Consider the following 16,455-nt stretch of genomic DNA (forward strand, 5'->3'; position numbering starts at 1 on the left):
ATTGAGTGAAGAAAGCATTTTGTGCTAGAAAATTAAACCAAATACAATTTCATATTTGTTCTGCAGAGTGCCATATTAGTTCATCACTGTGGTTAAAATATCTTTTATCTTGCAGCACTTCATCAAGCTGCAAAAGAAACTATTGCTCTTGCCGAGGAAAGATTTGTCAATTGTCGTCATGAGCAGTGGCAGTTTGATTCAGCCTGGCAGGAGATGCTAAACCATGCCACAATTAAGGTAACCATCTGCCTATATTATTCTTGCATTTACTCTGTCTTATTAATTCGGTATATTTCAGGGAAGGAGGGTTAGGGGTCGTCCTAGGAAAGGATGGAGGGAGGGGGTAAAAGATGTTTTGTGGGCGAGGGGCTTGGACTTCCAGCAAGCATGCGTGAGCATGTTACATAGGAGTGAATGGAGACGAATGGTTTTTGGACCTGACGAGCTGTTGAAGTGTGAGCAGGATATTTTGTGAAGGTATTCAGGGAAACTGGTTAGCCAGATTTGAGTCCTGGAGGTGGGAAGTACAATGCCTGCACTTTAAAAAGGAGGGGTTTGGGATATTGGCTGTTTGGAATGACATCTAAACTGTCATATCTGAGTGCCTCTGCAAAGACAGTGATTATGTGTAAGTGATGGTGAAAGTGTTGAAAAATGTTGAAAGTTTTTTCTTTTTGGGTTTTTCTTTCTTTTTGGGTCACCCTGCTTTGGTGGGAGACTGCCGACGCATTGAAAAAATATATATATATTATCCATCTACTTTTTTCAACAAACTGGCTGTACCCCACCAAGATAGGGTGATCAAAAAAAGAAGAAACACTTCTATCATCATTCACTTCATCACTATCTTGCCAGAGGCATGCCTACACTACAGTAAAAAAAAACTGCAACATATCAACACCTCTCTTTCAGAGTACAGACACTACTTCCCACCTCCAGGACTCTAGTCCAGTTTCCCTAAACCCCTTCGTAAATATTACTTTCCTCACACTCCAACAGTACATTTTTTTTTTTTCAACAAGTTGGCCGTCTCCCACCGAGGCAGGGTGACCCAAAAAAGAAAAATCCCCAAAAAGAAAATATTTTCATCATCATTCAACGCTTTCACCACACTCATACATTATCACTGTTTTTGCAGAGGTGCTCAGAATACAACAGTTTAGAAGCATATACGTATAAAGATACACAACATATCCCTCCAAACTGCCAATATCCCAAACATCAAGTCATAAAAACCATTTGCTTCTGTTTGCTCCTATCTAACATGCTCATGCATGCCCACTGGAAATCTAAGCCCCTCACACACATTTTTTTTTTTTTTTCAACAAACCGGCCGTATCCCACCAAGGCAGGGTGGCCCAAAAAGAAAAACGAAAGTTTATCTTTTTAAATTTAGTAATTTATACGGGAGAAGGGGTTACTAGCCCCTTGCTTCCGGCATTTTAGTCACCTCTTACAACACGCATGGCTTGCGGAGGAAGAATTCTGTTCCACTTCCCCATGGAGGTAAGAGGAAATAAACAACAACAAGAACTAGAAAGAAAATAGAAGAAAACCCAGAGGGATGTGTATATATATGCTTGTACATGTATGTGCAGTGTGACCTAAGTGTAAGTAGAAGTAGCAAGACGTACCTGAAATCTTGCATGTTTATGAGACAGAAAAAAAGGACACCAGCAATCCTACCATCATGTAAAACAATTACAGGCTTTCGTTTTACACTCACTTGGCAGGACGGTAGTACCTCCCTGGACGGTTGCTGTTTACCAACCTACTATCTATCCTCACACACATAACCTCCTTTATTCCTTTCCTCCAACCTTTCCTAGGATGATCCCTACCATGCCTTCCACTTCAGATTTATATGCCCTTCAAGTCATTCTATCTCATTTCATCCTTTCTAAACATCCAAACCACCTCAACAACCCCTCATCAGCCTCTGGATAATTTTTAGAAGCCCTGCACTTCCTTCTAATCTCCAAGCTTCGGATTCTCTGCATAATATTCACACCATACATTGCCCTTGGACATGACGTCTCCACTCCCTCCAGCCTTCTCCTTGTTGCAACATCACCACGCATGCTTCACACCCATATAAGTGCGTTGTAACCAATATATGTACTCTCATACATTACCCTCTTTGTATACATGGATAATGTTTGTCTTCACAGACTTCTCAGTGCACCATTTGCCTTCTTTTTCCTCATCAGTTCTATGGTTCACCTCATATATTGGCTTATCTTAATGTTTTATATTAAGTTCAAGGGAATATCCTGGGCTTTACAGACATAATGCAATTTGTGTGTGTTCATAGCACCAGTGTGCCTTCAAGACCACTGGAAAATGTGTACATATTTACAAGGAAATGTGATATTACAGTTGTTTCAAGGTACAGAATTCATTGAAACAGAAATAAGTCACATTGGCTATATTGGGTTATCCAAGGTTAAATGTAAATAGTGTGCTTTTTGGATGAATTCCACTTTTAGTATCATGAAATTGTTATAAATTTGGAAATGACAAGTCATCTTCCTGCCAGTTCCACACCCTATTTGCTGATAGGGAAGCTGGTGTTGGAACAATAGGCACTGGTTTCATTGTTTACTTATGCTAGTTAGGAAGTGTTAACCATGATGCATAATGCACTACTTGGATATGTCTGGTCTTAGATATTTTCAAAGGCATAAAGAGGTTGTAGGAGACCCAAAAAGTTGTGCTGAGGTAAAAAATATTGGCAGGAGGCATTTTTGAAGCTTCAAACAGTGTGAAGGTTAGAAGGTGATGTGGAGGGTCACCAAGGGTATAATGTAGAGGGCTGAGGCGGCATTGTTGATGTGATCTGGGCATGTAGAGGATGGAGAGGAATAGGTTGACAGAGATGATGTATAACTTGGGGTGGAAGGCAGAAGGGAAAAGAGCCATTCTAGGAATGGTTGGAGGAAGGTGTGTAAGAGGCCTTGAGTTTTAAGGGCTTGAGCATCCAGCAGGCTTTTGCGAGTGTTATTGAATGGAGACAAATAGGTTTTTAATAGATGTGCTGTTGGAGTGTGAGTAAGGTAACTTGAAGAGATTCAGGAAAACAAGTTAGCTGGATTTTAGTCTTGGAAGTGGGAAGGGTAGTGCCTACATTCTCAAGGAAGGGAGGGGATGTTGCAGTTGGAGGGTAATCTGATTATTATGTCATTACACTTTTGGAAAGACAGCAGTTGAATAAATGATAATGAATGTGTTTCCTTTGTGTCACCCTACCTTAGCAGGAGACAGTCATTGAGTTCAGTTTTTTTTTTATTAATGAATAGAGTAGGGAGTTTTGTTGAGCATTTCTGTAATTTATGAGTGTGATATCCTAGCGATTGACGATAGATTTCCAGCCCATTTCTCTCCTCTACCTAATTTAGATTTATTCCATGATATTTAGAGCAGTGTGCACAAAGAAATAATTGATGCATTGTATCATAGAGCCTTAATACCTACCTTACTTTCCATTTAACAAAGCATTCTGTATTTTATTATTATTATTGGGACTGATGGTTTGCAGGTAATGGAAGCAGAGGCTCAGAAAGCTGCTAGTGAACGTGAACACATGCGACGTGCTTCAGTCTTCCAGCAGGCTGAACAACGAGTCCAACAGTTACAGCGGGGCCTTAGATCCTCCATAAATAAATCCCTTATCTACTTTGAAGAAAAAGCAAAAGTTCAAGCCCAGTTAGAGAGTCAGAAGGAAAGAGTTCAGCAGCTTCAGAGAGCAGTAGCTGCTTCAAAGTTATCATATGCTCAGTCCTTAAGGAGTTTGGAACAGGTTTGGTGTTTGGAACTGTTTTTTCTTGCATGTTAAAATATTACAGCCGAGACTTAACCCGTAAACAGTCCAAACATATATATATACATTCTTACAGCTAGCGCCCCAAACGTGTATATACATTTTATTTTTCCTGCTTCCAAATTTGGTACGATTGGTCTGAGATGCCTGGTCACCATAGAATGGGTCTTAACACTTGGTGTGCACCATATTAAAATAATCTGGGACTTCTTAGTACCTTGTGGGAGCACCAGTTAAAGTAAGTGCCAGCTAGAGCAAACAGTGTGGCAAACACCAAGGATTCACTGATATAATGTCATATTAACACTCCCCTTTTAAGTGGAAAGTGATGTTGACCTCAAGTTTAGTGTCTGTCTATCTGTAGCTGTCACTGTCTATTTGTCTCTGTCTATCTGTGTCTATCTGTCTCTGCCTGTCTGTCTTTCTGTCTCTACCTGTCTCTGCCTGTCTCTGTCTGTCTCTGTGTACCTGTCTGTCTGTCTGTCTGTCTCTGCCTATCTATTTTTATCTCTGTCTCAGAGGTACATATACAATTATACATAGTGTAAATGACCTAGGATAACCTAAAAAATCCAAAGTGCTATACTGTGCTTGTAGATATAATGCATAAGAATACCTGTTGGTTCACAGTGGCTCTCTCTGAGACAGAGAGACAGACAAGACAGAGAGACAGATAAGCAGAGACAGAGATGCTGATGCTCATCAAATGTCATCCCTTATTAACTTTTATCACTGCCCTCCCGGATGCTTGTCACTGACATCATGCTTCAAGGGAACTTTTTCGTCGTCGTCTTCCTTCTTCTTCCTTTTTCTTCCTTTTTCTTCCTTTTTCTTCCTTCTTCCTTCTCCCTTCTTCTCCCTTCTCCCTTCTTCTCCCTTCTCCCTTCTTCTCCCTTCTTCCTCCTTCCTCCTTCTCCCTTCTCCCTTCTTCCTCCTTCCTCCTTCTTCCTTCTTCCTCCTTCTTCCTTCTTCCTCCTTCTTCCTTCTTCTTCTTCCTCCTACCTTGAAATATTCGTAGTCTTAATGTAGGGCAAAAGGTGAGTAGCATTTACTATAAGAAGTTAGGTGTGGTAGCCCTTCTGGCCACCCCTACCCACACATAATATACTACGAAGATGCTTAAATAGAGTGATAAAATGCATATACAGTACACTCATTACTTACCTTAAAATATTTGTAGTCTTAATGTAGGGTGAAAGATGAAAAGTATTTATTTGTAGAAAGTGGTGTGGTAGGTAAGGCAGTATAAGGAAGCCAGCCTGGCTACCCCACCCACTATGTAAACAAACAGACGATGAGTCTGGTTGTGGTTCATAAAAATTCATACAAACACCTTACATTGTGTACAAGTTGTCTCCACAGTGGTACAGTAGAATAAATAAAGACCAACACTTCCATTCTCATGCAGTTTTTAGAAGGAATGATGCTCTGACAAATTATTATTATTATTTTTTTTTAACATGTCGGCCATCTCCCACTGAGGCAGGATGACCCAAAAAAAAAAGATCCCCAAAAAGAAAATACTTACATCATTCAACACTTTCACCTCACTCACACATAATCACTGTTTTTGCAGAGGTGCTCAGAATACAGCAGTTTAGAAGCATATACGTATAAAAATACACAACATATCCCTCCAAACTGCCAATGTCCCAAACCCCTCCTTTAGAGTGCAGGCATTGTACTTCCCATTTATAGGACTCAAGTCTGGCTATATAAAAATAACCGGTTTCCCTGAATCCCTTCACTAAATGTTACCCTGCTCACACTCCAACAGCTCGTTAGGTCCCAAATACCATTTGTCTCCATTCACTCCTATCTAACACGCTCACGCACGCTTGCTGGAAGTACAAGCTCCTCGCCCACAAAACCTTCTTTACCCCCTCCCTCCAACCTTTTTGAGGACGACCCCTACCCCGTTTTCCTTCCCCTACAGATTTATATGCTCTCCATGCCATTCTACTTTGATCCATTCTCTCTAAATGACCAGACCACCTCAACAACCCCTCTTCAGCCCTCTGACTAATACTTTTATTAACTCCACACCTTCTCCTAATTTCCACTCTCCGAATTTTCTGCATAATATTCACACCACACATTGCCCTTAGACAGGACATCCCCACTGCCTCCAACCGCCTCCTTGCTGCAGCATTTACAACCCAAGCTTCACACATATAAGAGTGTTGGTACTACTATACTTTCATACATTACCTTCTTTGCCTCCATAGATAACATTTTTTGTCTCCACATATACCTCAAAACACCACTCGCCTTGTTTCCTTCATCAATTCTATGATTAACCTCATCCTTCATAAGTCCATCCGCTGACACGTCAACTCCCAAATATCTGAAAACATTCACGTCTTCTATACTCCTCCTCCCCAATTTGATATCCAATTTTTCTTTATCTAAATCATTTGATACCCTCATCACCTTACTCTTTTCTATGTTCACTTTCAGCTTTCTACCTTTACACACACTCCCAAACTCGTCTACTAACCTTCGCAATTTTTCTTTAGAATCTCCCATAAGCACAGTATCATCAGCAAAAAGTAACTGTGTCAATTCCCGTTTTGTATTTGATTCCTCATAATTTAATCCCACCCCTCTCCCAAACACCCTAGCATTTACTTCTTTTACAACCCCATCTATAAATATATTAAACAACCATGGTGACATTACACATCCCTGTCTAAGACCTACTTTTACCGGGAAGTAGTCTCCCTCTCTTCTACACACCTTAACCTGAGCCTCACTATCCTCATAAAAACTCTTTGCAGCATTTAGTAACTTACCTCCTATCCCATATACTTGGAACATCTGCCACATTGCTCCCCTATCCACACTATCATATGCCTTTTCTAAATCCATAAATGCAATAAAAACTTCTCTACCTTTATCTAAATACTGTTCACATATATGCTTCAATGTAAACACTTGATCTACACATCCCCTACCCACTCTAAAACCTCCTTGCTCATTGCAATCCTACATTCTGTCTTACCTCTAATTCTTTCAATAATAACCCTACCATACACTTTTCCTGGTATACTCAGTGTTACAAAAAACGCGATTCTAAAAGCTTAGAGATCTCCAGTGAATACTAGAAAGGACTGCCCTTCTAGCATCCAGCCTGTTACTGGGTTTTCGTAACAATTAGTCAGTATCCTTGTCCAATTATCCATTAGAATTCAGGATGATTCAATAGTGCTTCAGGATTACAACTGGTAGGCTACTAACTAGAGAAAATAAAATTTAATAAATTTATTAAGTATCGTCTAGAGGTATATCATCAAATTAAATTAATCAATTCAAACAAATTAATAATAATCACTTCTCTCGTGTACAGTATTATTGTGCTGAAAGCACATATCACATTTATAATTCTTAAGTACCGTCTGGTACATTAACATTTAATTAGATATTACAAATATGTACAAGTAAGTTTGTGTGTATGTGCTCTAAGTAGTTCGCTATGTCTCACGACTCGACTAGACTTAAACAAGTGACTGACAAAGTCCTCAAATAAACTAACTTCTTAACCAACTGGCAATCAGAACAGTCTACTTGAACAATAAAAAGAACGCTAAGCCCAATAGCAATATAACAAGCAACTGCGACACAGAATCAGGAACAAGGAGATTATATAACGACACTAAGTAGGGATCATCAGCAGATCCTCCACAAAAGTCACAAAACTCCCATACTACTGAATCTAAGTTCAGCATAAGAAAATCCCCGACTGTGATAGTACACAGATACCAGTACAAGTTAGGTCAGAAGCTACAGCTCAGGACCTGAGTTGCTCAGAGTGTCTATGTGACACACAACCTCAGTGCAATGTCGAAAATCACTAAGTCTATACAATGTTCTGTGAGCAGAGTCTCCAGAACTAACAATAATAATGAGACAAGAGACGATCTTCCAACAAGGGCCAACAAGGGAGATTTAGCCACTTGTCAAGAATACGTCCAACCACCAAGAGAGTCTAGACCAGACTGAATTCTTCAGGCGATGTGAGGACACCCCTCCCCTCGATCACGTGATAGCTCCGTTGACAGCTGTCGCCCAGCAACAGAAGCCGGCAGAGTAACGAGCCACAAGCGATAATTACAGTAGTTAGACAATCAAGACTTGAACTTTGAGAACATAATATGTGTTGTTAGGTAAGACACATATGCAACAGTTAGACAACTTTATTCTGAAACGTTTCGCCTACACAGTAGGCTTCTTCAGTCGAATACAGAAAGTAGGCTTTAACAGTAGAGATGTGAAGACGATGTAATCAGTCCATCACCCTTGTAGTCGTAGAATTTGAGGTTGTCAGTCCCTCGGCCTGGAGAAGTTCAGTTCCTGACTATGGAACTGAACTTCTCCAGGCCGAGGGACTGACAACCTCAAATTCTACGACTACAAGGGTGATGGACTGATTACATCGTCTTCACATCTCTACTGTTCCTGCCTACTTTCTGTATTCGACTGAAGAAGCCTACTGTGTAGGCGAAACGTTTTGGAATAAAGTTGTCTAACTGTTGCATATGTGTCTTACCTAACAACCTGTCGGTATTGTATACCATTTTGATGTTCATAATATGTGTTACATCCTACCTAACAAAAGGAAACTAAGTCAAATAATAATATATTATTTTATTGTTATTATCACACTGGCCGATTCCCACCAAGGTAGGGTGGCCTGAAAAAGAAAAGCTTTCACCACCATTCACTCCATCACTGTCTTGCCAGAAGGGTGCTTTACACTAGTTTTTAAACTGCAACATTAACACCTCTCCTTCAGAGTGCAGGCACTGTACTTCCCATCTCCAGGACTCAAGTCTGGCCTGCCGGTTTCCCTGAACCCCTTCATAAATGTTACTTTGCTCACACTCCAACAGCACCTCAAGTATTAAAAACCATTTGTCTCCATTCACTCCTATCAAACATGCTCACGCATGCCTGCTGGAAGTCCAAGCCCCTCGCACACAAAACCTCCTTTACCCCCTCCCTCCAACCTTTCCTAGGCCGACCCCTACCCCGCCTTCCTTCCACTACAGACTGATACACTCTTGAAGTCACTCTGTTTCGCTCCATTCTCTCTACATGTCCGAACCACCTCAACAACCCTTCCTCAGCCCTCTGGACAACAGTTTTGGCAATCCCGCACCTCCTCCTAACTTCCAAACTACGAATTCTCTGCATTATATTCACACCACACATTGCCCTCAGACATGACATCTCCACTGCCTCCAGCCTTCTCCTCGCTGCAACATTCATCACCCATGCTTCACACCCATATAAGAGCGTTGGTTAAACTATACTCTTATACATTCCCCTCTTTGCCTCCAAGGACAAAGTTCTTTGTCTCCACAGACTCCTAAGTGCACCACTCACCCTTTTCCCCTCATCAACTCTATGATTCACCTCATCTTTCATAGACCCATCCGCTGACACGTCCACTCCCAAATAATAATTATAATAATATAAAGAAATATATTTACGGTTTAGCTATTACCGCAAATATAAGCAATATAAAATTATATGAAAAGGTAATATACATGTAATATATGTATATAATATACATTGTAACCCATTCAGGGGTTGCAACACCCCCCCAACACGGCAAACAGTCGCACTAGGAGTTGCATTAACCCCTTCAGGGTCCAAGGCCCAAATCTGGTGTCCAAGAATTTTAAAAAAAAAAAAAGTTATTTTTTCTTATGAAATGGTAGAGAATCTTTTTGTGAAGGTAATAAAACAAAAAACATGAAATTTGATGGAAAATTGACGAAATTATGCTCTCGCGAATTTTGATGTGTCAGCGATATTTACGAATTGGCGATTTTGCCAACTTTGACTCCCATTTTAGGCCAATTACATTATTCAAGTCAACCAAATTCTTAGCTATTTCACTAGTATTACTTCTATTCTATCGATTGAGCACAAGAAATCGCCAAGTCAACTGTTTCAACTACAAATTAAAGTGATCAGAAATTGTTAATTTGGCCAATTTAACACAAAGTTCAAAACATTCCAATTTCAAAATAGGGTACAGAATAAACAATGTAGGTATTCCTGGAACTAAACTAACATTTCCTCTGTTCATTAGTTATGTTTTGAGGCTTTACAAATAAATTCCATTTTGATTTTTTATTCACATAATGAATTTTTATTCACACCAAAAAATAGAAGATTTACTGTTATGCAATACTGTAATAATTGTATAAATATCATCACCATATTTGTGAATGCATATTAGACCCACCAGCTGGCGTGTATTAGATGTGTGAGGTCGTTTGCTTACTCTTGAATATCGGCAAAAATTTAAGTGTGAGGTCGTTTGCTTACTCTTGAATATCGGCAAAAATTTAACATTTCTGCTACTTTGAGCTCAGTTTCAAGCCATTTCCAGTGTTAAAACCAATCAAAATCATCTCTATTTCTGTAATATGTCTTCCATTCTATCAAATGAGACCAAGAAATCGCAAATAGAACTATAAAAAACATGCGAAAAAACACTGCAAAGTCGCTGTTTTAATCGAAAAATCATGATTTCAGTTTTTTCTCTCATTATACACAGCGTGCTGCAGGATCTGTTTTATGTGGTGCACATATACCACATAGATGTATTCTCTCATATCTAGGCCCAAATGTACCACTCACAGTTTATCAGAGTGAGCTGAGCTCATGACGTAGATCTACGGTTTGGACCCTGAACGTAAAGCCGTAGATCCACGGAACGGACCCTCAAAGGGTTAATTTCTTTCACATTATTACTGATTACTCATGATACTTTAATAACAATGTAATATAAACATTAATCAGAGTCACTCTTGTACCAAGCACCTCTATAATTTCAGTGTCTATCACTAGGATATGCCCCTAGTACTAGGGCAGTACACAGTATCGTATCTCTGCATACTCGTGGTTATGTACATCAGTGTAGAGACAGGATAGCGTAGACAAGCATGGCACGTTGAGGCTCGATCTTAGTAGTGGAGACAGCATAATAGTCTTGTGCTATAGACAGGAGACAGCATTCCACTCTTAAGTAGTGGTTGTGGAATGCGAGGCAGTATGGACATCTGAGTATGAAACAGCTTAAGGTGTGTAGTGAGAGGGGGGGGGTCTGTGGCAGGACAGTGTTCCGTCACGCAGTACATCGCCCACACCACACTACCCACTCAACACTCAGCTTCTGTCTTCTCCCACATATCATCACTACTGTGAATATATAAATATAATAATTAGACATGAATATATATATAGTTAATATGGGCTCGAGGGATTAAGTTACTCTACTGAATTTGACATAGCAAGTAACAAAAGGTATTTGGGCATAAAATTACGTTAATTTAATGTAACTGATAATTATTAACCCTTTCAGGGTCCGTCCCGTAGATCTACGGCTTTACGTTCAGGGTCCAAACCGTAGATCTACGCCATGAGCTCAGCTCACTCTGATAAACTGTGAGTTTTACATTTGGGCCTAGATATGAGAGAATACATCTATGTGGTATGTGTGCACCACATAAAACAGATCCTGCAGCACACTGTGCATAATGACAGAAAAAAAATGAAATCATGATTTTTCGATTAAAACAGCAACTTTGCAGTGTTTTTTCGTATGTTTTTTATAGTTGTATTTGCGATTTCTTGGTCTCATTTGATAGAATGGAAGACATATTACAGAAATAGAGATGATTTTGATTGGTTTTAGCATTGGAAATGGCTTGAAACTGAGCTCAAAGTAGCGGAAATGTTAAATTTTTGCCGATATTCAAGAGTAAACAAACGACCTCACACGTCTAATACACATCAGCTGGTGGGTCTAATATACATTCACAAATATGGTGATTATATTTATATAATTATTACAGTATTGCATAACAGTAAATCTTCTATTTTTTGGTGTGAATAAAAATTCATTATGTGAATAAAAAATCAAAATGGAATTTATTTGTAAAGCCTCAAAACATAACTAATGAACAGAGGAAATGTTAGTTTAGTGCCAGGAATGCCTACATTGTTCATTCTGGACCCTATTTTGAAATTGGAATATTTTGAACTTTGTGTTAAATTGGCCAAATTAACAATTTCCGATCACTTTATTTTGTAGTTGAAACAGTTGACTTGGCGATTTCTTGTGCTCAATCGATAGAATAGAAGTAATACTAGTGAAATAGCTAAGAATTTGGTTGATTGGAATAATGTAATTGGCCTAAAATGGGAGTCAAAGTCGGCAAAATCGCCGATTCGTAAATATCGCTGACACATCAAAATTCGCGAGAGCATAATTTCGTCAATTTTCCACCAATTTTCGTACTTTTTGTTTTATTACCTTCACAAAAAGATTCTCTACGATTTCATAAGAAAAAATAACAAATTTTTTTTTTGAAATATCTTGGACACTGGTGCGTGACTCCAGATTTGGGCCTTGGACCCTGAAAGGGTTAAGGACGTGACAGAGCGTCAGCAATTACATTACAGTGGACCCCCGCATAGCGACTTTAATCCGTGCAAGAGGGCTGGTTGTTATAAGAAATGTTCGGTATGCGAATGAATTTTCCCCATAAGAAATAATGGAAATCAAATTAATCCATGCAAGACACCCAAAAGTATGAAAAAATAAATTTTTTACCACATGAAATGTTAATTTTAATACACACGAACTGAAAAAGGCATGCACAATTACATGACACTTACTTTTATTGAAGATCTGGTGATGATTGATGGGATGGGAGGAGGGGAGAGAGAGTGTTAGTGTTTAGAAGGGGAATCCCCTTCCATTAAGACTTGAGGTGTCGAGTCCTTTTCTGGGGTTACTTCCCTTCTTCTTTTAATGCCACTAGGACCAGCTTCAGAGTCACTGGACTTCTGTCGCACAACATATCTGTCCATAGTGGCCTGTACCTCTCGTTCCTTTATGACTTCCCTAAAGTGTTTCACAACATTGTCAGTGTACAGGTTGCCAACACGGCTTGCAATAGCTGTGTGAGGGTGATTTTCATCCATGAAGGTTTGCACTTCAAGCCACTTTGCACAGATTTCCTTAATCTTTGTAGTAGGCAACTTCTTCAATTTCTCTCTCCCCTCCTCTGAACCAGTTTCCTCAGGTCTGGCCTCTTGCTGTTGAAGTTGATCTATCAGCTCATCAGTGGTTAGTTCTTCATTGTCCTCCTCCACCAACTCTTCCACATCATCCCCACTAACCTCCAACCCTAAGGACTTTCCCAATGCCACAATGGATTCCTCAACTGGCATAATCCTCTCAGGGTTAGCCTCAAACCCTTCAAAATCCCTTTTGTCTACACATTCTGGCCACAGTTTCTTCCAAGCAGAGTTCAAGGTCTTCTTAGTCACTCCCTCCCAAGCCTTACCTATAAGGTTTACACAATTGAGGATATTAAAGTGCTCTCTCCAAAACTCTCTTAGAGTCAGTTGAGTTTCTGAGGTCACTACAAAGCACCTTTCAAACAGAGCTTTTGTGTACAGTTTTTTGAAGTTTGCAATAACCTGCTGGTCCATGGGCTGCAGGAGAGGAGTGGTATTAGGAGGCAAAAACTTCACCTTAATGAATTTCATGTCCCCATAAAGTCGCTCTGCCACGTCTGTAGGATGACCAGGGGTATTGTCTAACACCAGGAGGCACTTAAGTTCTAATTTCTTTTCAGTTAGGTAATCTTTCACATTGGGGGCAAATGCATGGTGTAACCAGTCATAGAAAAAGTCCCTAGTGACCCATGCCTTACTGTTTGCCCTCCACAGCACACACAAATTCTCCTTGAGGACATTCTTTTGCCTGAACGGTCTGGGAGTTTCAGAGTGATACACTAATAAAGGCTTCACTTTGCAATCACCAGTAGCATTGGAACACATCAACAAAGTAAGCCTGTCTTTCATAGGCTTATGTCCTGGGAGTGCCTTTTCCTCCTGAGTAATGTAGGTCCTGCTTGGTATTTTCTTCTAAAACAGGCCTGTTTCATCACAATTAAACACTTGTTCAGGTTTCAATCCTTCACTGTCTATGTACTTCTTGAATTCCTGCACATATTTTTCAGCTGCTTTGTGGTCCGAACTGGCAGCCTCACCATGCCTTATCACACTATGTATGCCACTACGCTTCTTAAATCTCTCAAACCAACCTTTGCTGGCCTTAAATTCACTCACATCATCACTAGTTGCAGGCATTTTTTTAATTAAATCCTCATGCAACTTCCTAGCCTTTTCGCTTATGATCGCTTGAGAGACGCTATCTCCTGCTAGCTGTTTTTCATTTATCCACACCAATAAGAGTCTCTCAACATCTTCCATCACTTGCGATCTCTGTTTCGAAAACACAGTTAAACCTTTGGCAAGAACAGCTTCCTTGATTGCCTTTCTGTTGCCCACAATAGTAGAGATGGTTGATTTGGGTTTCTTGTACAACCTGACCAGGTCGGCGACACGCACTCCACTTTCATACTTATCAATGATCTCTTTCTTCATCTCTATAGGAATTCTCACCCTTATTCCTGTAGGGTTGGCACTAGAAGTTTTCTTGGGGCCCATGGTCACTTATTTTCCAGATAAAGCACCGAAAACACTGTAATAATACGAAATATTCCGATTGTATGCTTGGATGTTACCGCGGAGGCTGGCTGGTAAACAATGCCACTGGCGGAACATGTGAGGCTGGCTGAGGGCGCACATTAGACGCGTCTCGGACGAAGAGCGGTGAGCGGGTTTTTGGGTGGTATGCGAGGCAAAATTTTTGCGATCAAAGCGAGCGGTATGCGGATTGTACGGTATGCGATGCGTACGGTATGCGGGGGGTCCACTGTACAATGACCACTTATGTGTTTTATACTAATAGAATAAGGTTGGATTCTGAGGGCCCACCTCATGATCCTAGCATTTTTACTCTTCATAGTGTTTATATAGGTGAGTGGATTGTGGTCTGAAAAAATGTTAATTTTAAATGGGGAAATGGCCAAATACACGTCAAAATGTTCCAAGGACACCACAAGAGTTAGAGCCTCTTTCTCAATAGTGGCATAATTTTTCTGGTGTCGTTTAAGCTTAGATGAATAGTAACATATAGGATGGAGAATGTCAGTGGATGTTGACTGTTGGAGCAGCACAGCACCCACTGCATAGCCACTGGCATCTATATGTAAAAAGGGAAGATTGAAATTAGGACTCTTCACAAGAACAGAGGAAAGCAGATGCTTCAACCTTGTGAACAAATCTGACCAATCACTAGTCCAGATGAACTGAACTTTGCTACTAGTGAACACAGTGAGAGGTGTAGGTGGAGGCGTGTGTGCTGGCTTGCCTGTTACTTGACACACGTGGCAACGTCGCACATGATCAGCTACTGTTTCCTTCACTTTAGGCCAAGTAAAATGTTTTGCCAGTTTACCGAGTGTCTTCTTGACACCCAAATGTCCTCCAATGGGACTATTGTGAGCAAAATCAATAGTTTGTTCACGAAATGTAACTGGTAACACTACGAGATGTTTGACTGTGGTGGAAACACTATCAGCTGTCAACTTCCATGTATTTTTCTCCATCAGTACACCGTTACTATAATAGTAACAATTATCGAGATCCTTTGCTTCACTCTCAGTAACTGCTATATCTCTCAGTCTTTCCAGTGACTGATCAACAAACTGATCCTTGATTAAATCATCATGAGTTAGAAATTTAACGTCAGTAGTGTCCTGACTAGGTTGAAGACACGGGGGAGTCGATGTTAATGACCCTGGGCGCAGAGCGTCACTGAACAACATATTCAAGCCAAAATCATTGTCATCCACTAACTCAACAGGAGACAAGGATGGTTGTTGTATCTTTGACATAGCTCTAGTAATTGCACTGAGAGGAAATAAAATAGGCTTCTCTCTACAAGCTTCAATGGCATAATTATCATCAGTGTTATTATCAATCACAAGTGGTTCTTTACATATACCAGCATGAAGGATATCGTTCGCTATCAACAAGTCCACTGACCTGATGGGAAATACACCACTGGATATACCCACTGAAATATAACCAGTATAATAGCTTGTTTCAACGTAAACTTTATGAAGAGGTACTTTTATAACAGCCCCAGCCTGGTGGCTAAAGCTCCCGCTTCACACACGGAAGGCCCGGGTTCGATTCCCGGCGGGTGGAAACATTTCGACACGTTTCCTTACACCTATTGTCCTGTTCACCTAGCAGCAAATAGGTACCTGGGTGTTAGTCGACTGGTGTGGGTCGCATCCTGGGGGACAAGATTAAGGACCCCAATGGAAATAAGTTAGACAGTCCTCGATGACGCACTGACTTTCTTGGGTTATCCTGGGTGGCTAACCCTCCGGGGTTAAAAATCCGAACGAAATCTTATCTTACATCTATCTTGCAATAGGTAGCAGTTATGGGCAGTACATCTTCTCTTAATAACGTGAGATAACTGCCAGTGTCTCTGAAAGTAATTATCTCAGATGTGATTCGTCAAATCCTACTTTACCTCTCGAAAAGTAAGGACTCATCGCTGAACGAATCTTTTCGTCAGATACACTTTCTGACGCTAGTCATCTGTTCTGAGTAATATTATCAAAACCAGTAGGATCAGAGGTATTACTAGGATTTTGGTGCCTTTGTTGCTTGGAAGA

At 40.3% G+C, this 16,455-nt stretch overlaps 1 protein-coding gene across 4 annotated transcripts in view; it reads left to right on the plus strand.

The window, feature by feature from the left end:
- The window catches only part of LOC128691040 (SH3 domain-binding protein 5 homolog), a 132,161-nt gene that overhangs the window by 75,260 nt on the left and 40,446 nt on the right, over nucleotides 1-16,455 (plus strand). For all 4 annotated transcript variants that reach the window (XM_070089230.1, XM_070089229.1, XM_070089227.1 and 1 more), the window contains 2 exons: nucleotides 116-237; nucleotides 3,539-3,799. In XM_070089230.1, coding sequence (XP_069945331.1) covers nucleotides 116-237; nucleotides 3,539-3,799 — 383 coding nt within the window. The remainder of the gene's footprint in view (nucleotides 1-115; nucleotides 238-3,538; nucleotides 3,800-16,455) is intronic.

This window comes from Cherax quadricarinatus, chromosome 27, assembly GCF_038502225.1.
Source record: "Cherax quadricarinatus isolate ZL_2023a chromosome 27, ASM3850222v1, whole genome shotgun sequence".
Taxonomy (NCBI): domain Eukaryota; kingdom Metazoa; phylum Arthropoda; class Malacostraca; order Decapoda; family Parastacidae; genus Cherax; species Cherax quadricarinatus.